At 47.9% G+C, this 23,020-nt stretch overlaps 2 protein-coding genes across 3 annotated transcripts in view; both read right to left on the bottom strand.

Annotated features, from left to right (window-relative positions):
* Positions 1–18,215, bottom strand: part of BBS4 (Bardet-Biedl syndrome 4) — a 43,996-nt gene extending 25,781 nt beyond the window's left edge. Inside the window, exons 1-2 of one of the 2 annotated variants that reach the window (XM_062612128.1) lie at positions 18,103–18,215; positions 16,286–16,337 (exon numbers count right to left, since the gene is read on the bottom strand). In XM_062612128.1, the coding sequence (XP_062468112.1) occupies positions 16,286–16,297 (12 nt within the window). In that variant the 5' untranslated portion in view covers positions 16,298–16,337; positions 18,103–18,215. The remainder of the gene's footprint in view (positions 1–16,285; positions 16,338–18,102) is intronic. The other variant, XM_062612127.1, reaches the window with a different exon arrangement.
* A 1,574-nt stretch (positions 18,216–19,789) lies between these two features.
* The window catches only part of ARIH1 (ariadne RBR E3 ubiquitin protein ligase 1), a 59,721-nt gene continuing 56,490 nt past the window's right edge, over positions 19,790–23,020 (bottom strand). Inside the window, exon 14 of the mRNA XM_062612126.1 lies at positions 19,790–20,583. Coding sequence (XP_062468110.1) covers positions 20,499–20,583 — 85 coding nt within the window. The 3' untranslated portion in view covers positions 19,790–20,498. The remainder of the gene's footprint in view (positions 20,584–23,020) is intronic.

Genomic DNA, 23,020 nt, shown 5'->3' with positions numbered 1-23,020 from the left:
TTACAGCCCGAAGGAAGAAGAAATTCCGCAGCTGGAAGGAGCGAACCGTGCTGGGAGATGTTCTTGGTGCAAAGGGCTCTTAATCTGTTATAAAGAACACAGAGTTTAATCCAGGAGGACGGCACCTGCAGTGAGCAACAAACATGTCCCTCAGGCACACCAGGTGTTTCCCCACAATTCACACCAAGTCTGGTATCATAGAATCCCAGACTGGTTTGGGTTGGAAGGGACCTTAAAGCTCACCCAGCTCCAGCCCCTGCCACGGGCAGGGACACCTTCCACTAGAGCAGCTTGCTCCAAGCCCCTGTGTCCAACCTGGCCTTGAACACTGCCAGGGATGGGGCAGCCACAGCTTCTCTGGGCACCCTGTGCCAGCGCCTCAGCACCCTCACAGGGAAGAGCTTCTGCCTTTATCTCCAATCTGAACTCCCCTGTTTCAGTTTGAACCCATCACCCCTTGTTTATTGCTACAGTCCCTGATGAAGAGCCCCTCTCTGGCACCCCTGTAGCCCCCTTCACTGGAAGCTACTATCACTGTGAGCACTTCAAAACAACCAGAGTTTCTCCAGCTGTTGAAGCTGGCAGAAACCTGTAAAGCCATTTCTGGTTCTGGTGGAGATTTTTTCCTTAAATTCTGGAATACCCAGCCAGATTTACACTAGAGCTGAGGTTTAAGGGTGCACACCAGCAATATAAAGGCAAATATCTTATAAAGAAGGTTCAAGTGCCCTAAAAAACACAGCCCGAACTAAAAAGTAACCAAAAGAAGCTAAGCTTACAGAAACACACAGGTCAGGGATCCAAATGCTGCTCAGCTGCGTGATGCCTGGATCTCTGTAAGTAAGACATTTTAACATCTGTGTTCCCAGACCAGATTCGTTGATTTCTGATGACTTAATGTTTCCCATTCATCCTTCTTATAATGAGACCATGAAGGGAAGAGTTAAGAGGTGCCTGAATAGCTACACATTGATTGAAATAACACCATGTCATGAACAGCCTGAGAGCTGCTCTGAAGCTGATTAAGAGGTTACCTGATTCATTAGCAGATTTATAATGACTTCCTTGTGAAAGGATTATTAGTGGTGCAATGATTGAAGTGGACAGAACTTCTCCATCTGAGAAACAGCACTTGGGGATGCCAGACGTGCAGGAAGTGGTTGGACATGTGTGCTCTTCCTGCCACTGTCCAACCCAAAACCTCAAACCAGACACATGTCTGATACACCTGCACACTTCCTACCTCCTTTTCTAAGCATGGATTTAAAAGCAGGCACTGCAAACTCTATTTAACCACAAAGATTTCAGTTCAAGTCAAAACTACAGCATACTTCACCATTTTGTGCCTGATACAAAATCCTTCATCATTACATACAATGAAAACCACCATAAACAGGGATTAAATCAGAAGACCCTCCAGAGATACCCCACCAGGTCTCCCACCATCTGTAGTGCACACCTTGCTGAGAGGTTAAAATGAAACAGCACCATTAAACATCCAGAAGAGGCCATGGAGATGCTGCGAGGGCTGGAGCAGCTCTGCTCTGGAGCCAGGCTGAGAGAGCTGGGCTGGGGCAGCCTGGACAAGAGAAGGCTCCTGAAGGGGAGACCTGAGAGCAGCTCCAGTGCCTGAAGGGGCTGCAGGAAACCTGGAGAGGGGCTTGGGACAAGGGATGTAGGGACAGGCCAAGGGGAATGGCTTGAACCTGCCAGAGGGGAGACTGAGATGAGCTCTTAGGCAGAAGCTCTTCCCTGTGAGGGTGCTGAGGCGCTGGCACAGGGTGCCCAGAGAAGCTGTGGCTGCCCCATCCCTGGCAGTGTTCAAGGCCAGGTTGGACACAGGGGCTTGGAGCAAGCTGCTCTAGTGGAAGGGGTCCCTGCCCGTGGCAGGGGTTGGAGGTGGATGAGCTTTAAGGTCCCTTCAACCCAAACCGCTCTGTGGTTCCCTGAGACAGAAAAGCAAGCGGGCTGGGGTGTGTTGCCAGATGAATAAATTATGTTAAAGCCTACACAAATGTTTTGGGCTAAGCTAAGGGAACAGCAGAGCAGCGAGCGGATGGAAGATCGGTTGTTGAATTCCTGGAGGAAAGAGCTTTTTCACACTTTGAAGACCAGAGGGACATCATCACACTCCACTCCCACGCTATGGAAACGCCTGCTGAGGATAGGGCTTGCAAGGAAGACATGCTGCATGCAGAGTGGGTGCTGAGCAGTGTGTCAAGCTGAAAGGAAAAGGGTAAACCAGACAGCAAGCTGCCTTCTGGGGCCAGGGCTGCAGAAACCCAGCAGAGCTACCTAAAAGAGCTGGGCTGGAGAGAAAACAGAGATCAAAACACACCATGAGACACAGGAGTGAACACGTCCGCAGCCACAGAGATGAAACAGTTCTGCTTCCCCCAGCGACACACTGAGCTAAGGATAACTACGTGGAAGTGGGAAACCACATGGAGCTTTTACACTCCTAGAACTCATTTGGAAATAGCAACAAACTCAACTGAGGGGACATTACTCTCCTTCTCTCTTTCCCCAAGACAAGCCAACTGCAAAAAGGCAGTGCCAATGTCACTCCGAAGAGATGACTGGATTAATTCACAGATCTGGAAGGGAATCTCACATCTGAACACAAACACAAAGCTGTGTAGAAGAAAGCTGATGCACTCCCCGAGTCTGTTCCAGACAGTAAATGTGAACAGTTTGGCCCCTCCTCTGAAGCAATCCAACAGCATCACCAAGAACCAAATCTGGTGTGGATCCCCCCAGGACTGAAGAGAGAGGAAAGCCACAGAAACTGGGAGAAAGGCAATAAATTTGACACAGGAACACGCCTGATGCTCAGAAAAGGGCTGTAGGAATCAAAGGGTTACTACCAGGCTCTATACAGACAGAAGCCATGGAAATCATTTATACACCTCTCCAGAGCCAAAACCACCTTCATCTGCACTTGTTTTTCAAAACAGAGCAGGAGATACCTACTTCTGGTGCTTTTATCTCCCTTGGGGTTGCTCCCCCAGCCTGCTGGTACACTGCAAAGGGTCACTGCATTCTCTGGAAGAAATGAAAAATGGAAATCCCAATCTCTTTGGGACTCTAGCTCCACAGAAAGGGAATACAACATTCCGTACCTTTCTGAGGACATGAATCAATCATCACGGGTCCTGATATTTTCACCATGTTTAATAATTACCCACAGAATACCCTAAAAACCCCTGCATGTAGCTGATGGCTTTAAGCTGAAAAGCTTAAATGAATGGCTTTAACCTGCCCGAGGGGAGACTGAGATGAGCTCTTAGGCAGAAGCTCTTCCCTGTGAGGGTGCTGAGGCGCTGGCACAGGGTGCCCAGAGAAGCTGTGGCTGCCCCATCCCTGGCAGTGTTCAAGGCCAGGTTGGACACAGGGGCTTGGAGCAAGCTGCTCTAGTGGAAGGGGTCCCTGCCTGTGGCAGGGGTTGGAGCTGGGTGAGCTGTAAGGTCCCTTCAGCACAAAGCAAGCTGGGATTCTATGATGATGATGTGTTGCTCAGCTCTTGCTGCATCAACCTGAACAGCAATGTACGGCTGGATCTGGCAACCAGGGGCTGCTAAGAGGGGCAGAATAACAGAAAGCAGCATGTGCACTGCCCTCCCAAGTACAAGGGTGATGGGGAACTCTGGAGGCTCCATATGGCATATAGTGGTTTGCAATCTCGCGTTCATTATACCAGGAGCACATACTGCTGCAATGGATCACTCCAAAGGTTCCTGCACAGGGAAAGGCTGATGAATTTGGCCTCACCAGGAGGAGCTGAGCACATGGATCAGGCTCCTCAGGCTGCCTGCACTGCAATTTGCCACCTTGCTCAATACACAGCTCTTCAGGAGTTTCTCATACATAACTGCTGTGGATCAGACTAAGACATGCTTGTCTCTGTCACCTTTCACAGAGCCTTGCAAACAATCCCAGCATCACAGGGATACAGGGACTACAGGTTAGGAAATAATAGTTTCTCCCATTCCAGCAGTGGGGCCATTATTTGCTGCAAATCAATCTGGTCAAGGGTCAGTGCAAGAAATGCAATTATCCCCCCAACTTGGTACCTACAGTGACGAGTTTATAACTTGCATAATTACCTTCCGGCCTCTCTTCCTGGGCTTACTAAAGTCTGCTCTCATTAAGCAACAGTGACAGGGAGCCAGGCACCAAGTATGTGATGAAACAACCTCAGCCAAGAGACACGCCAGCTCCTCTGAAGTGTGTTTTGATTGAATTCCAAAGGGAATCCATCTGATCCCCACTTTCTCGGTGGCCAGTGATTGATTGCACGGCCCACTTCCAGCAGGGTGATTTTTCTTTCTGACAACGCTCCTTTAAGGAAGCCACTGGAGCAGAAACCTGGCAGAATCTGAGATCATCAGGTTTGTCTCTGTGCTGCGCTATCATCACTCTTTGCTTTGTTCATCCCCTTAGAGATTTTTTCCAAGGACTGAAAAAATGATACAGAATCAGAGTTACTCCCTTTTGTGTAAACCTCCGCTGGAAATTGTTTTGTGCTTGCATCTTCAGGTTGGGTAATTATAGCTTAGAGAGGAACTATCAAACCATGGGGTTTAGATGTAATAAAAGGGGACTGGAATCACTGTAAAGAGAGAGGAAGGAGTGGGGAGAAACCCCAAAAGGCTCTTATCAGATGGGAGAAATGGTTGCTAAAGCACCAGCCATCCTCCTACAGAAATCACAAGTGCAACCAGGCCTTCCCCAGAACTGCCCAACTGCAGCCATCAGGCAGCTTTCACCTTATTTCCTCCAGTGTGCAAACTGTGAGGGGCCAGGAGCAGCCAGGACCCCTCCTGTGGAAGGCACTGCTCAGTTATGGCTCTCTGTATGATCAGAGCCTAGTCTTTTTCCACCCCAGCTTATAGGAAAGAGTCTGAGCCCCAATCCACTCCCCATCCTCCAGCTTTGCAACCCACCTCGCAGCAAACTGAATAAAATCAGCAGGAAGAGCTTTGCAGGAGAAGCAGAGACACAAAAGACTTAAGGTGACACAAAGAAGAACCTGTTGTCAGACCAAAATCTGTAATATCTAAACCATACATAACACAGACCACATAGATCCACAGTCTGGATCCACTGTGATGGGCACCATGTACACACGTAAGATTAGCCAAAGGGTCTAATTTGGATCCTGACTCAACTGTCCCTTTCCAGATCCTAAGTAAAACTGTGTGGTGCAAACCAGCATTCAGGCACACCGGTATTTGCAGAGTTAATAAACACAGAGGCAGTGAGTCAAGCCTCTGTTGGAACATTTTGCTATTAAGAGAGCAGCACCAAAGCACAACGTGGTAAAGTGCATCTTGCTCTGCAGAAACCAAAGCAGGAAGCTTTGCTGTGGTGAACGGCATCATCTCCCATCGTGGGGCCAGGCTTACCCTAACATACAGAAGCAGGATTCACCTTTGATTAGAGATTCATTGCCCATTTCCAAGTCATTCCAGTCACCACCTAGTAAGGGCACAAAGGCAATTCCCTGACCACTGCAGGAGAGCAGCCAAATCTGAAGGGCAACACATCAAATTCCTTAAGGGGTCTTTCAAGGCCAGGTTGGATGGGGCTTGGAGCAAGCTGCTCCAGTGGAAGGTGTCCCTGCCTGTGGCAGGGGTTGGAACTGAAGGAGCTTTAAGCTCCCTTCCAACATAAACCAGCCTGGGATTCCATGACCAACATGCACCCAGCTCAGCCTCCGGAAGGCATTTGCTACCATTATTGCCAGTGTTACAGTTATTCCCACTGGGAGAGCTTGGGGAAGGTCTACTGTGGGGCATAGCTTTGGTTACAGTCTGAAATGAAGCTCAGTGCTCTCACAGCTGTGTTCAACAAGCACTGATAAAGAAGGAAATGCAGGATAAAACCAGCTGCACACATCTCTTTTTGCCTTGAGCTTCCCAAGCTGCCAGTGCCAGGAATTATGCGACCGGCTGTGAAACCAGTGACACAGAGCTAATGAGTATCTGCTAAACAAAAATAACACTGAAATCATAAGGCTCAAACTCAAATAGCTACTAGAAAACAACGTACCACTGCCAGGGAGTTGTATTTTCCATAATAAGGGATGAATAATGGATAGGAAGCAGTTTTAAGCTCAAATATCAAGGGGTTTAGATTTAAAAATAATGGCCTGCCTTTATACCACAGAAGCATCCTACAGACTCCTATCTAGGCTAGTGCACAGAGAAAATGAATGAGAAACCCTCTTCCTCACTCAGACACAGGCTTTCATTGAGATTCTAGCAATATCAATACATTCCATCTTGGGAAGGGAATTCGTGGAGGAATACTGGTCTCCTACACCCAGAACCATCCTTGGAGTTTGAAAATGGAGCCATAACGTATTCAAAACTCAACAATGATGAAAAATCACTCCAAACCCCTCCACCCAGAGGAGGTTTTATATGCTGTATTTCACTCATTGTGAGTACATGCATACATACGTGAGCATACAGGTGGTGTGTACACGAATACCTGTAAAATGGATAGAAACAGCAGAGAAAAGGAGAGCTCCTGCTGTAGCCATCCTCTCTGTTTATCCCCTTCCCTTGTTTTCCCTTTTGCAAACTGCTGCCGGAGCACCTTTAAATCAAACATAAACCGTATGGCTGCTCATTATTCCCAGGCAGTTGGGGTTAATAAAACTCATCAGACACAATTCCGGCACTGGCGACAAAGTCATAATTCATAGCGTGATCTTCCTGGGGTGTACGAACAGCTTCCCCATGCGCAGGGACAGCGAGGAGGAGGCTGGAAAACAGCAGGTTTCAAGAAAAAAAGCAACATTTCTGACTCTACACCTCCCCCTGCAGGAAAATGAGCCGAAGCTATCGGGAAGAGCTGGAATTCTGTCTTAAAACTGATTTATACACAAGGGAGAAGGAAAAGGGGGGATTTTCTGTTGTTAGCTTACTCTGTCTAAATCTTGAAGACTTGCTAGCTCAGACTTCAGTGGGTTTTCTGACTTAAGGCGTTTCGAGTTCTGAGTTACTCCACACAGAAATGGTTTCATGCACAAGACAAATTCATACCTTGGTTATTCAATATAGATGTCTTCTAGTGTGTGCTGCTCAAGTTGAACCTTAAGGGACAGGGGCAAGATCTGTAAATACACACCTTTGACACCCCGGACCTCCCAGTGCCACAGCGACGTTCCCAGTGGCAGAACCAGGCTGGCTACTGGGAAATCTCCATTAGCAGGACGAGGCTGGCGAGACACTGCTCCACAATCCTTCCTCCGTTTGATGTATAATCACAACCACACAAAACAACTGAATCAAGCCTAACAGTGCTTGAGTCAAGCTTAAAATTCAATTCAAGCAAATAAACACTGGGGTAAAGGTTGGACTTGATGATCTGAAAGGTCTTTTCCAACCTGGTTGATTCTATGATTCTATGAAATTTGGTGGCAAATGAGTACTTTAACAAGGAATTTGAAGTATCATCATCTTTACTTGCTTCAGAAAAAGTCAAAACTGAAAGTGTTTCCTCTGCACGAGCTCATTCTGCCCATCAGCACTGACTGCTGAGCAGAGGCACACGCTCCAAACAGAAGGAAAACAAGGATCTGAAAGAGCTTTTGCTATTTTGGGGTTTAAACACCAGCTAATCTAGCAAAAAGCAGGCTGATTCACATAACAGTTCTCAAGTCCCTGAGGATGCAGACACTGTGCTTGGAGCTACTCACGAAGCCAAGCCCTGGCACAGCATCCCAACTGTTATTTTCTTCATTTAAACCATTTTGTTTCCTGCTTGATGCCTCGAGCTCTTGTAGGCAAGGAGACCAAGAACATCATCACAGCGGGCTTCTGAGTAACATGGCTTATCAGCAGCACAGGACGTCTGAGGTATTAACTGCAGCCACACTTTCTGCCTTCAGAGATGCACCTGCTCCAGCGTGGCCTTATCCCTGGCTGCAGCCTCTCCAGGGGGAGTATCTGCTCTGTCATGGGCTTCTCCATGGCCATGATCCTTAAAGATCATGAAGACAGAAAGGCCCCGAGAGATGAATTAGTTCAGGCTAGAGAAGAGAAGGCTCAGGGGAGACCTTATCACCATGTTACACCATTGAAAGGGTGGCTACAAAGAAGATGGAGATTCCCTTTTTACAAGGAGTCCCATGGAAAAGGTGATGGGCACAAGTTACTTGGTCTAGGTCATGCTTTGCCTAGATAGGTTAGAACAGATGATCCTTGAGGTTCCTTCGAACCTGGGATTCCATGATCCCTTCAGAGGTACACCCACTGCGGCACAGATATAACCACGGCCCCAAGCACTTTGAGATGTACTTGCTCTGGTGTGGACTTATTCACAGCCACAGACACTTGGGGTTGTCCTGCTCCTCATCCACAGGTCCCTCATCCCTTCATCTCCAGCTCCCACTGCAGTTCCAGCCTGCCTAGTACAGCAGCACAGACACGGCAGCGATGATGACCCCATCATCTGCCACACCAGGCACGTGGCTGTAACTCAACCTAGAGCTTTCCAGTCAGATCTGTTGTAATCTCAAACCCTTCAAACCCCACGCTGGGTGCCAAATAGGGCTGTTGTGGTTGAACCCCAGCCGGCAACTCAGCCCCACACAGCCGCTCGCTCACTCCTCCCGTGGGCTGGGGGAGGGAATCAAGAGGACAAGTGAGAAAACTTGTGGGCTGTGATAAAGACAGTTTAACAGGCAAAGCAAACGCTGCACACACAAGCAAAGCAAAGAAAGGAATTCATTCCCCCATTCCCATCACAGGCGTGTGCTCAGCCACCTCCAGGACAGCAGGGCTCCAGCACACGTCACTTGGGAAGGCAAACACCATCACCTCCAACATCCGTTCCTCTTCTTCCCCCAGCTTTATACATTGAGCATGAGGTCATAAGGTGTGAAATATCCCTTGTCCCATCTGTGTGCCCTCCTAAGTCCTTGTGCCTCCTGGCTGGTGGGGTGGGATGAGGAGCAGAAAAGGTCTTCACTCTGTGTAAGCACTGCTCAGCAGTAATTAAAAGCTCCCTGTGTTATCAACACTGATTGCACCACAAACCCACAGCATCACCCCATACCAGCTACTATGAAGAAAATTAACTGTATCCCAGCCAAACCCAGCACCGCTGCTCACTGTCTCCTCCCACAGCAAAGCAAGGACGGAAGATATTTCCCCTGCAAACAAAGCCCCAGTGGCTGCAGGCATTCCCAAAATAACCTGTGTAACCAGCTTCTCAGTAATTCCAGCATCAGGAGCATAGCAGTTTGGGGATTTCCAGTCTAATCCTTCCTTTGGCTTACATTCTTTATGCTTAGTCTTTTTCTGTCTACAGCATGAGGTATTTTCCACAGAAATAAAAGCTAAAATCATTATAAGGCATTTGTAAGAAAGAGCTTTCCTCTGAAAAAGCAAACTGAAATTGTAATGGGGGGGTCACAATGCAGCCCTGAACGTTCTCACTCAACAGGAAGCAACACCCAGAGGCTGTCCTCACTCCATCCCTCCACCAGTTTTGGCTGGAAAGACATGAGAGCTGGTATCTCCCAGGCAACACTCGCTCTGGCAGGCAGGGTGGGCAGCAGCCGTGCTCCAGCTATGGACGTGCTCATCTGCAACTCTGCAGAAGCAAGACCTCAAGCACTGGGGAACCCAGGATGTCTTCTTCACAAGCAACTGCGTCTCTTAAGAGACCTTAAGGTACCATGGGCAGTTTGAGTACAACACAGAAGGTCCTTGCAGCATCAGGGAATTATCCTGCAGGATTTGATAGCTGAAGATAAACACCACAACCGGCTGTACACTGAAGCCAGTCCCATCATTCCTGTTCAGATGATGCTGGAGACCCAGGCTAAAGCCACTGAAGACTCAAAGGCTCCAACTCAAGCTGCACAGACAACATTAACTCTGACACTGAGCAAATGCATCTCCTTCAACTCATGTCTGAAAATGAAGACATCCCAGCTACTTGCCTTAGGCTGTCTCTAAGGAGAGGAATACATATGCTCAGGAGTGGATTCCTTGCATTCCACAATAGGTGGATAGGACAGAATGCAGAGGAACGGCATCATTGGGTTTTCCACTAACTACAGAGCACAGGTGATCTGCTGAGACTTGTTCTACCTCAGAGGTGTCACAGTTCAGGAAGATGGATCCCACCCTTCCTAAATCTGTCACTTACTATTTTTATACAACTATTTTTAAACCCACACCAGGAGATGCCATTTTTACCTGTAAGCAGGATGCCAGCAGAAGCTGAATGCTTTGAAATACAACAGAAACTTGCCTTGACTTTCAAAGGAACTGCACAACCTGAATTCACCAATTCAACTGTGATGCTAAAGCAACATGTTGCAACTGGACAGTTAGAGACCCTCTAAAGCTGAGCTATTGCACTCCACTGTACTCCCCCTCAGCCTCATCCAGTGCACTGTGATTCTTAATTACCAAAAGGCACTCAGGTTACACTCACTGTCTGCAAGAGGCACTTTGATGGCACTTGTCATTCAGTTTGCAACCAGCCTGAGAAGCAGATAGAGATTTTCCTCTTTACAGAGAGGAAATAAGTAGGTTGAGAACTGCCAAAAGATGTAATGCTGGAACTGGAACTATAAATCTTCTGATTTAGAAACTAGCACGCAAATTTTACTGCTACCAGCCTGTCCCTGCGAAGGTTTCCCTGTTCCTGTAGTCATGGATATTAATGTACACACACAAGAGGGCAGAGCTGTGCCAGCACATTCAAACTGCAGCATGATCAGTTTGTGGTGCAGGGATTACTGGGCTGGTTTTGGGGGAAGAGGATGAAGCAGAGTGTATTATACAAGTGAATTACCCAAGAATGATAATTCATTCTTTCAATGTCACTATTCAAAACTAATGGCTGTATCAGGTCCTGAACAAGATATACACAGCACTTCTACCCACTTATGGCAGAGAGAGGAAAGCATCAATGTCTCTTCTATAAAACAACACTGTCATTACCCACTAACCTATGTTATTCAGAAACCATTTTCTTCCCAGAAGGTTGTAGGTTCAAATGGGGTAAAAGACCTCGGCTCGCACGTGGTCAGATGGAAATGAAGTGGTACGTACAGGGACAGGAACTGTATCTGCTCCCCTCCAACCACAACATTTCCACTAACTGCTTTTCCTTCTGACACACTTAGAAGTATTAATTCATTTAACTCAAGGGGGTTGCTTTTATCAGGATTTCTCAGGCAGCTTCACTCTTACAAGTTCAAAGGCAGCTTTGAAGCCGGTTCCAAGAGTGGATTTCTATTGATTTCAGAAAATGTATCAGGAATTCAGAAATGATCGGCTCGGCAAGTGCATGGAATCAGCTCCTCGGGGTACGAACATCTCCTGCTCCTCGGAGTGCTCGAGCCATTAAAATACTTACAGGACCCCTTAAAGTATCTGTGGCAGCAGGAGGCATCCCCACTGCTTCATCTGTGTGAGCAGGAGCTGCCCAGAGAGAGCAGCTGTCCATCTGCACAGGACCCACCATCAAAAGCCACTTCTCCTTCTGCATAACCTGAAAGTTAGGTGTTACCTAACAGTAACATTTTGAGATGGCTTAGCACTGTGAGCATCTCAGCAGCAGATAAAGCCAGCTTCACTGCCCATCAAAGCAGCGTGTGCAATTAGTTTCTATTAGAACCCATGGATGACACCCTTGGCTTCAAGGACGAGCACCCACATGAACAGGATGGTATTTGAGCTTAATGCTGCTGTGGGATTTTGCTGGACAAGAGTAACTCACACTGCTTGAGAATAAAATCTATTAAACAAAATAAACTACCCTGGTAAGATACAAAATACCATGGTGTTGTACCCAAACCCCCCGTTTCTGTGTGGTAGAAGTGTGGTAACTTTGAGCTTCAAAGAACACCCTCATTACCACTGAGCTCAAGCACAGGATACAACCACAGCTTCAAAACACACACACACATCACACACTTCCCTATTTCTATTTATCTGCAACATCCAAATCTAATCAAACTTTGCTGTGACTTACAAAGGGACACTGAGCACTCACATTTATCCCTGATAAACCTACCTCATCAGCTGTGCAATCTCACGTCAGTACCTTACTTTGCCTCTGAGAGAGTATAATAAAAGCAGGGAGAAGTTCATTTCCTCCCTCTCATTTCCCCCCTCCTCACACGGGCCTGACAAGACATTTTTGCTAGTTTTGCTCATAATTATATGAGACTGAAGTGGAATTCACCAAACCCAATATAAGACAAAGACTCACACCATCCTCGAAACATCCAGACACGAGGCTGACTTTGCTCCAAGGTGAAGCCAACAAAATAAGCGCTTTGCCAAAGGTCACAGTTAGTCCAAGGCAGAATTCCCTGCTTCAGACTCTAGAAAAACACATACCTACAAATCATCCCTAAAATATCCCAATGCCCAGGACTGAGAAGAACACTTAATCCCTGCTGATGCTTTTCTGCTTCACAAAGGGAAGGTTTTTGCTTTGACAGTTATCTACCTGACCCTTCCTTGGACAAACATAGAGGTGGTTGGTAACAACTCAGCCTTCTCCTTCTTCACAGTCTAATGGATTTCTAGCCCAAGTTCTCAAGTGAAATCTGCTTTCTTTTGCTCTGGTTTATTTATTACAACACACACATCTTTAGGTTCCTACCCTGTTATTAAAAAGCCATCACTGTTCCTCACAAAATCTGATATTTGTGTGGAAATCCAATGCATCTGAAAATGTTCCATTAACCTCTGAACTGTTCTGAGACTAAAAGGAGCCCAAAGCTTCCTTTCTGAATACGTTTTTCCACCATAAAGGGAAATAAATTCAAGTTGTGTTCCATAAAAATCAACAATACAAGTGGTAAAAGCACTTCTCCACTGCTAGGAGATACTCCAAAATGACTTGACTTGCCCGTGTGCCCACAGGAAAGTGGGAAGATGGGAATCTTCAGCCTACTGCAATTCAAAACCAGTTTGGAAAACATCCAATTCATTTAGAATGCAGAAGGGAGATTAAGCCCCCATCTCAGCAGGCTGATAGTAACTCTACATGGCTTCAAGACACAGAGCTCCCTTTATTCTACCATGAATTGCTTGGGGACAAAATATGAACCCCGGCAGAGTTATGGATCTCAAGGTAGCAACAGAGGGAATTGATTGTGAGAGCAGCTCTCCCCACGGGGGGAAAGGACAAAATAATGAATGGGTTTAGCTCCTAACGTGTCAGCTGCTGAGTAACAACAGTCACCAAGCGCAGCCACAACATACTCTGAGGGGTTTACCTTCTACTGGTCCCCTTAGGTTGCTAGATGTAGAGATTTCACATTCTATCACCGCGTACAACACCTTTCCCCACCACCACCACAATCTGCTCCTGACCCTTGTTGGACGCTCATCCTCTTCCCTGCAAGAGAGGCTCTCTGAAATCCCATCCTTTGGGCCTTTGCAGCCTAAAAGCTGCATGACAGAGTGACCCTGACAGCAGCTAATTCAAGAGCAAATTCCGCCTCTTAACTCCACATTATTGTTTAGGAGTTGTAAACACTGGTTCCAGGTTTCTGCTTTGCCTTCTTTTACGGACAGGACTGCAGGAGCACCCAGAAGAGTAAAGCAACACAACAGTGAAGGGAAGCCACTTGACAGGTCTCACAGTTCAACATTATTCAACATATTCTCATCTGCATCACGGGTCAGACTGAGAACACGCCCGCTGCTGTGCCTCCTGGTTAAGCACAGAACTCACAGCTGCATTCAGTCATTCACATGATTCCTTGCAAACTTGAGATCCCGTCCATAGGAACATGTTTAATACCTTTGCCCCACCCAGTACAAACACAGGCAAAAATGATATAATCTGAATCCAAGCACTGTGATGATTAAAGTTAGGACTTCAGCAGTGACAAGGTCAACTGTAAGGTCTTGCCCCTGGGTCGGGGCAATCCCCAGCACAAACACAGGCTGGGGAAGACTGGATGGAGCAGCCTGAGGAGAAGGACTTGGGGGTGTTGGTCAATGAGAAGGTCCCCATGACCCGGCTTCAGTGTGTGCCTGAGCCCAGAACCCCCCTGTGTGCTGGGCTGCACCCCCAGAGCGTGAGCAGCAGGTTGAGGGAGGTGAGGCTAGATGGAACTAGATGAGCTCTGAGGTCCCTTCCAACCCAAACCACGCTGTGATTCTCTATGACATGGTCATACTCTGCTACATTTCTGCACAACACTGTTTAGTTATTGCAATACATCCTCTATCTGGGCAAAATTTCATCCACACTAAACTTCATAGGAGACCATATTTTACCAGATAATCTCTGTATTTCATAGATCTTAATGTTGGTTTCAGTCTCTCTCTGGCACACAATGTAAACCTAAAAAGGCAAATTGCTGCACCAGAAAGTTACCAGTGTCCAAAAACGTCAATTTAAAACCAGTTTATTCAAACAGAACTGATGTACATTTGCCTGGCTCCTTAAATTTCACCAGGATTCTCCTCAGGCAAACTAAAATAGGAAAAGACACTTTATTAAGATATCCTATGAAAATCCTATTTAAAACAGAACAAAGCAAAAGCCTGTCATGGGAACAGGATGCTGTTCTTTGCTGCCAAACCCCACAGAAGCACATACAGCATCACTTTCAGTCTCTCCCCTCCTCTCTTACATGACCCCAGCATCACACCCACACACAAAGGACACTGTTACATCACTCCCCATTACAAATCTTTCTGCTGCCCTCATTTCCTAGAGATTAACCATCAGGAAGCTCAAATCAGCTTCTGCCCACTAAGCTAAAGGTAACACAGTCAAGTATTAAACAGCAAAGCACAAAGGCTTCCAAGGCATTCCATTTCAGAGGTGTGACTGGGACTGGAGATGCCTCAGTTTACCTTAAGAGACAGAAAAGAGAACTACAGAAGTCACAGGCTGGATTACTTTTTGTCTTCACCACAGTTAATCTGGAGTCAAGAGTCATATCAGTATAAAAGAGAGATCCAGAGCCACGAGTAACTGGATTTCATTCACTACTTTCTCCCCTCTGGTGTTTTCCCCACATGGGTGAACACCAACGGAAGGAGGTGGAAGGGACACTTGCTGGTGGTGGATGCTTCCTCAGTGTGTCTGTGAGGCCCATGGCACCATCTTTCTTTTTCAGCTACTCAGTTCTCTCATTAACTAAGCACAGTTGATTTATAACCCTCACCCCACCGTAAAAGAGTGCTGGAGTTGCCAAATAAGCTCCTTTTGAATGCCAGTGTGATCACTGAGGCAGTCTCCATCACAAGTAACAGGAATATGGAAGATCACCTCCCAAACTGTACTCCAAAGGGCACATCACACATTCAGGGTAGAAAATGGCCAAAGCACAGTGCTCCCCAGCTGAGCTTCCTTGCATTAAAAGGTGAGGGAAAAGAAACACTGTTTTGGCTGGCACTATATCAGGGTTCTAGCAACACTCTTAATTATAATCTGAATTGATGGGGTCCTCTGGATACTTGATAAAGGAAAAGCCACAGAAAAACACCCAAAGCTCATCTTAGGTAGGCACAAAGTCTCTGCAGTGGACGGATCTGTACTAGGGATGTGTGCAGAGCTCAGTACCACCAAGAAGTGTGTTCATCACATGTGCTGGGATGAGTCACACCACAAGGGCGAGGGAAAAGGGGAAAGGAGAGGCTGCAACATCAAACTGTGCTGCAGGCTTTGTAAAGGGTCTGGGAAAACATCAAGCTTCAGCCTAACATTTTCAACCAGTAACTGAAATTGTTCCTGTTTCAGTTCAGATTCAACCAGGATTTCAAAACAGTAACTGGGACCAAGTTAAACTGTTTTCACCAAAACCAACCAACCAATAATTAAATGCAGTTACAACCTGACTGGTCTCATCTCACCTGCACATCCCTTTTACATCAAAGCTTAGGAAATGCAACATGAAAAATCACCAAGATGCAGCATTAGTTTGCCAAAATCCTTTTTATAGCAAGAAGACCCTAAAATGAACAAACCCCTCTTGTAACTTAAGAAGCTAAATGGATATCCAAGTCTTTAGCATATACACAATAAAATATACAGTCTCTTAGATTACAAGCTAACATGATTCCGGCTGTAGGTATAATAAGTCAGGCAGCAACAACACTGAGCTGATTATACAGACCCTAGAAAGAACCACTCATACTCAGCAGCTTATAGTCTAATAGTCCTGTCTGTTCCCAGTGGACATTTATTTCTTACTAGAGAGCTGCCCACACTATTAAAGGAATCTTAAAATCAACCTGCCCAAGAAACACAACTGTATCTTCAAACAAACCTTTTTTAGCATGGGGTTTCAGAGGTTCTGTAGCCGCTGGCAATGAAGAAACCTGAAAAGACAGAAAAGAGGAGTATTAAACACACCAGAGGAGGTTTCTTGAAGATCTGTTCTAGAAAATAATCAGAAAGGACAACTGGCAAATCCCAAAAGAGGATATAAAAATAGCATTGTTGCTGCAAGGCACAGCCCGCCCTGCCAAGCACTGCTCTTCCCCAGCCTAGTTAGGTCATTCCTTAAAAACCCCACTTGCTTTAGAGCACATTCCTGTTCCATAGGTTCACTGCTACTTGTTAGGATTCTAGAAAGTGATCCTTACCTCGCAAACACAGAACTCAAGCGGTTAAGATGCCAATTAGAGATCACAGAGGCAAACCTCAAATGCAGTTGCTATAAAATGCTTGGGAAGTTAATTAGAACAAAGCTGTTCCTGGGGAGCCATCCGAGGCCGCAGGCAGGTAACGCAGCCATGTCCCATCACACAGCAGCCAACCTCAACCTGCAAACACTGCCCCGATGTCATGGACCAGGAGGGGCCCAGCCTGGGGAAAACAAATGCATTTGATATGTTCCTCTGCTCTGCATCCAAAAATGAGAAACAGGAACACGCAGGGAGTTGTGCTACTTCTCACTTCCAGTTTCCTGGGGAGAAGACATTCCTCACTCCTCTTCCTCAGACACACCAGGACTGCGCAGGCCTGTGTCGCCTTCCCTCTCCCTCATAAACATGCTTTTAAAGGGGAGACCCAGTCCACCCTTGTTCCTTGCGATGCTTTGGGAGCACTTTCTAGCTTACTCTTTTACTGGAGATCGGGAGGACGGGAGACCCTGAGCACAGCCTGAGACATGGAAAATAACCCGGAATGGACACAGGCGAGGTTTTAGTTCTTCCTAATTTCCAACATTTTGTTCACCTCTCTGATTCCTGGGGGGCGAAGCTGAGCTGCTGTCACAGAACGTGGCCTACCTGCTGTATCACAGAACCATCCCCCCGCTCCTAAGCAGCAATAACCAGCACAACCCCTGAGGTTTTAGAGAAGTGTATTTACAATGCCCACACACGTTATCCCAGTTCCAAGCCCTGTCACTCAGCACTGCGAACACTTCCCTGCATTGCCCTCCTTCACCTCAACAGCTTTCCAGCCATTGCTTCCCCCAGACCCTTTGGACACGCTCTCATCATCACAGACCCAGGACAGAGCCCTGCAGGGCTGCACGAACCACCACAAAACCAGAAGCATTTCTTCCTCCTCACCTTTTAAAGATACTTATCCACGAGAGGATTTTTGTCCCAGTAATCCCAAAACCATTTATTTTCCTTAAGAGCATTTGACAGGGATTTAGAATCATGGAATCCCAGCCTGGTTTGGGCTGGAAGGGATCTTAGAGCTCCTCCAGTTCCAACCCCTGCCACGGGATCAATGTGTTACAGTCTGGAGGTCACACTGAGCTTCTCTACACCTCTGGAAGATGAGGGAAAAACCACCTCCCCTTCCAAAACGGGTACTTTGAGGTACCTTAACATCTCGTTAACACGTACGGGTTCTCAGGTAGGCAGTACTAGCGCTACCTAAGTCAAAGTATTATCTTCTGTGACTACCCGTGTAACACCTGGTTAACGTAACTCAGCAGGTGAAGCAAACGCGGGTCGGTGACGGAGCCGGGAGAGGCTCAGCTCTCAGCCCCCCCCCCCTCCGCCGGACCAAAGCTGAGCTCCCGCTGCGTTTCCAGCACCAAGCGTGCGCGGGTTCAACCCCTCTCTCAGGAGCACCCCCCTCCCGCCGCCTCCCGCAGCCCCGGGGCAGGACGCCCCTCACCGGTGCGGCCTGGGCCTGCGGCTCCGCCATGGCGCCGGCAGCGGGAACGAGCGCCCCGTTACCATGGTTACCCGCGGAAGCACTTCCGGGACAACCACAGAGGCGCGCGGCGCTGGGCCCGACGGGAAGGCGGCGGCGGCGGGAGCGTCGCGGTCCGGTCTGGCCGTGTCCGCCGGTGGGAGCAGGGAGCAGTGAGCAGGGACCGTACACGGTTATTGGGAAGGGTTTGCTCGGCTCCGCGGCTGAGCCAGGGGGAACGGGGCCGCCGGTGGGGCGGGACGCGCCGGCCGGGGGGGCCCGAGGGAGCGGTGATGGGCGGAGGTGCGGGCAGCGTTCATCCCCTCGCGGAGTCCGGGGCCGAGGGGCCGGGCAGCGCTCCCTCAGGACGGGGGGTTCATCATCATCATGAGCTGTTGAACCGTCATTATCTGCTTAATTATCTTTATCTTAAGGTCTGCCGCCACACCAGGGATCCTTTGTGGCCCCACCGCCAGGTCACCACCGCGCTCCGGGGGACACAGCGCTTTCCAGAGCGTGTTAATGCATGGGTAGGGAACTGCGAGCCAAGGGAAGCCCGAGGAGCCAGTCAGTGCCTGCAGGTAGCAGCGGCAGGCCCTGAAGCAGCACCGGGAAGGCCGCTGTGGTGCGGGTCTCCCACAGGAATCCCATAGGAAAACAAGCCAGTGTTGGGAGGGCTGATGGGCAAAACAGGTGCAGAGGGATTGAACTACACCCCTGGAAGTGATGGGAGCCATCGGTGAGGGAGCCAAAGCAACATTTGGTATTTAAACCCTGCCTTCATTCACCCCTTTGCAGGTCGATTCCCCCTCGCAGCTGGCAGAAAGCCTTTGAGGCCGCTAACCTGGCGAAAAATACCACAAAAGGAAGTCCTATGCAGGAGTAAATTTAATAAAACCACCACCACTTGTTTACTTTAACATAGCTCTTGTTACAGAAATCATAAAAATGGACTCAGCAGCTAACTCATGAGTTCTGTCCCCTGTCCACTGAAAAATAGCCCGCTGATTTCAACGCCTGCTGCGCTAGATGGAGTGGTAAATACCTGCCAGGACAGGATGCCCAGCGACTGAGCCCAAAACAAACACAAAGACAATTCAACCATCTTTCCTTTTCAATGTTACGACTTGTTATAATGTAAGTGAAACTCAAGCAGGAAGGAAGGGTCCTTTTGACAGATGAGAGGGGGAGAGAGAGGAGATCCACAGTCTTGTGAGAAGCGGGGCACAAACACCCCTTCCTTTTCCTGCCCTGGAATTAGAACTCTAAATCCACACACACCCCTCCTCTGGGGTCAGAGCACGTGTCCGGTGTGCACGGGTGGGAACAGCAGAGCTGCACTGGGGCAGGTATTGATCCAGGGCCAAAACGAGGAAAGAAAATAGATTAAAAGACAAAACGCACCCTGAACCACAGCACCCCTGCATTGCACAGGGGTCACCAAGAGCCAGGAGCTGCGCAGGGGGACAGGGCTGGTGCCAGCAGCGGATGGAAACACACAGAAGGAAGAGGAGAATCTACTGCTCTGGGAAAAGCCTTCCGGTAAGAAATGAACTAAACTGGATACTCACTGCAGCAGCACACGCTTCCCCCCCCCCTTCCCCCCCAAGCCCAGGGCAAACCAAACAAAACCAAACCAAACTGAAAGAAAGTGCACAGCAAATAGACATAATCTTGAAGATTTTTAAAGAATAAATATTTTTTTGTAATTAAACATTATGCAAACACGTGCCACGCTTGCTCTTTGTCCATGCATATGCGCTATATACAACTTTGAAAAATACTGTGTTGTCCTCTTTTTTTGTTTTAAAAGTCATATACAAAGGTTTTTTTTGTTGTGGTTTTTTTTCTTCCTTGCTGTGTACCCCCCCCTCCTCCCCTCCCCAAAATCACCTTTACAACGAGCCAAATCCACATTCATCCATGTACGTGGGTGGCAGAGAGGAGGAGGAGGGGGGCAGGAGAGCCTTCCCCCCCTTACCAAAGTACATCAAAATGGCTGGTTTGGACATGAAAAGCAGTGTCAAGAAACTGGTTTAAATTTCATCTGTACTACACACAGGAAAAGAAAGATAGAAAAGAAAAAAGGAGTCGGCTTGGAGAATGAAGCTACGTTACAAGTTAAAGTCGGAGGGTTTTTCGTTTTAGTGCGTCTGTCACACGCGTGTTGGCCGCCTAGAATACTGTTGTACAATGGGTTATCTACCTTTGTTTTTTATTACAATATAATTTACTTAAATGTTCTGTTAACAAAACAGAATCCCAGTACTACAGACCAGCGGTGTAACAGGCGGAGCGCCTTGTGTGTGTTTATTGGAATCGCATGAGCACTCTAGAGATGGGAAAGGTTTCAGAGTTCGTTTTATGCGGGGCCGGGCTCAGTCCTCGATGTATTCCCACAGGTCCTTCTCGTAGCCTTCATGCACGTGCTGCAACAAAACCCTTCGTCGGCTCTCGCAGTATCTGGGACAAAGAGGAAGAGCACAGAGGAAGCACGTCAGGAACCACGGCTCAGCCCCGGCAGCCAGCAATGCAAGTCTACATTAAGCCTCACTTCCAAAAGAGGAGATCCCCCTGAGAAGGGCCTTCATAGCCCGTTAACGGCACTAATTAAGACTTGAGTTACTCCAGTCACTCAGCTCTAGGTCCTTAGCTGCAAAAACAGCATGCAAATTTAGAGCTTCCCATGCAAAAGCATCCCTACAGCTGAGAAACCGCCACTACCAACTGGAAAAGGAAGAAGCCGTGGCTGCTAAGTGCTAAAGCTGGAGCACGGGGCAGCGGTGACACCCGAAACAGGCTTAAGCTCCCTCAGACATGGGCTGGTGCCTACTCTGAGCTGTAGCAGGATGACAAAAACCATGAGGCCGGCTGGGCAAAGCTCAGTTTCATTCCCCCTCCAGAATCCCAGTGGAGATGGAAGCAGTCCTGCTGGCTACAAAAAGGGTTGCTGGACTGGATGGAGTGCAACTGTTACCTCACATCGCAACTCCTGGCTCTCAGAGGGTTACTACACCCTGCAGGGTCTTCCCACCTACACTCATTTCAACAAAGCTGCAGAAAAACCTGATCCCAGAGTTAGGTACAGTCCTACCAGGATCAATGATACTGAGGAAAAGTGATATCATAGGAACATATCAAAAGATGCCATGTTCATTTCGGGTGCGTTAGCCAACTAAAAAGATAAAAAGCAGAGAAACATTTAAAGTATTCAGGTTCCAAAGAGCAAATGATAAATAAGCAGCAGCATTTCCGAATCAAACCCCTTCCAGTGGTGGTATCAAAGCCTCCAGCATCTTTAGGCATGCAGGGGACAAGACAAGTCTCAGTTACAGCTCCCAAGGCCCAGCTGTGGAACCAGTTCATGGATCAGCAGCACACAACACACCAGTCTGGGCTGGAATGGGAGAAACTGGAAACCAGGAGCTGACCGCCAAGTTACTGGTTCCTGCCGGGAATTGTGCACTTCATTTTCCTGCAGGTTTATCTGGGTGAAACTGCTCTCCCTGCCTCTTCTCACCACTATCAGCTCTTATAACAGAAGTCATCACACACGAAGTCCCACTGATCTTCTGAAGCATGTGACAGCACACATGCACTGTTGCTGCTCTCCCAACTTCAGACACTTTGCTGGGGGGGTTTAATCCCACTTTCTAGAAGTGTCTTTGCAAGCTAAGGGATTGAAACAGCTCAAACCAAACCAGCTACGGGGTCAGGTCCTGCACCTTCCCAGAGCTCTTTAAACCCAAGTCAGTCCTAGTCTTATGCCATAACCAGCACACAAAGAGCACTGTGCAGGACACGACTGAGACATGACTGAACTAGTTAACATGGGACCTGCACAGGCTTGACAGTTGCATACTTTCATGCCAGAAACATGAAAGCAGTTTTGGGATACTGTGTTTTCAGGCAATTCAGGCTCTATTAGGTTTTCATTTCTTCTGGATAGTTGTTGCTATGCCTAGAAGTGCATCCAGTTTCAGAGCACTTAACTGAACATGCAGCTTGATCTGAGATACCAACTTAATGGTTGTCTTAAGAGGGTTAATCACAAAATACCTCAAAGGAGAAGGTCTGGTAAGGCTTTTCCAGCCCCAGCCGTGCTACAGCAGTACAAGCCACAGGTCCACCACAGCTTAATGGCTACTGCAACTCCCCAGAGTCCCTTAGTCACTAGGGCTCACCCTATTTTGGCTTGATTTCCCCCTTAAGCGAGGCATAACAAATTCAGTGACTTTGGCAATATGCCTCAAAAGCACAAGCCTAATCCTGTGACTCATCTGCATTCCCAGCTTTGTATTTTTCCACTGTGCAGAAGTGATTCCCCTGGGAATGTGAAAACCCTTGGCACTTGTGCCACCTGGACCCTGGTTCCTCTGCTCTGCTCCCTCTTTCTTCCTTAAGGACAGCTTTTCTACACCCACTTTTTGCAGAAATGGACCAAAAGCAGATAAGAGAGCTGATTGCTCTCTTATGGCAACTCATCCTAAGCTAAAGCTGTCAGCCTGGAACAATAAAGTCATTCCTTGTTCTTCAGCCCTCACTATGCAGGTCCCATCTTGGTCCTGGCCATTCCCATGCACTCCTGTGCAGAAAAAGCACTGTATGAAAAGCTGCAGCTTCTGGTCACAAGATTTGTCCATTATGGGATTAAATCTTCTTGCTACTGCTCAGCAGAGTGCCTAAAAGGCAGTGCTGGAGCCTCTCCCTGGAGGCTGTCATCTCCCCAAAGGCTGGTCCCAGCCAAGGCACACAGAATCCTGCTGCCAGCATCTGTGTGAGGGCTTCACCCCTGAGGATCAGGGCCTGGTGCGGGACACCACCACTGCTGTTCTCTGATGCCCAGGGGCTGACTGATGATCACAAGGGATGGCAGAAGGCCAACAGCAAACAGCTTCCC

The sequence above is a fragment of the Pezoporus occidentalis genome, unplaced genomic scaffold, assembly GCF_034315485.1.
Source record: "Pezoporus occidentalis ecotype Australia unplaced genomic scaffold, CSIRO_AGI_Poc_V1 ctg159, whole genome shotgun sequence".
In the NCBI taxonomy this organism is placed as follows: domain Eukaryota; kingdom Metazoa; phylum Chordata; class Aves; order Psittaciformes; family Psittacidae; genus Pezoporus; species Pezoporus occidentalis.
This window is presented reverse-complemented; position numbering and strand designations above follow the sequence as displayed.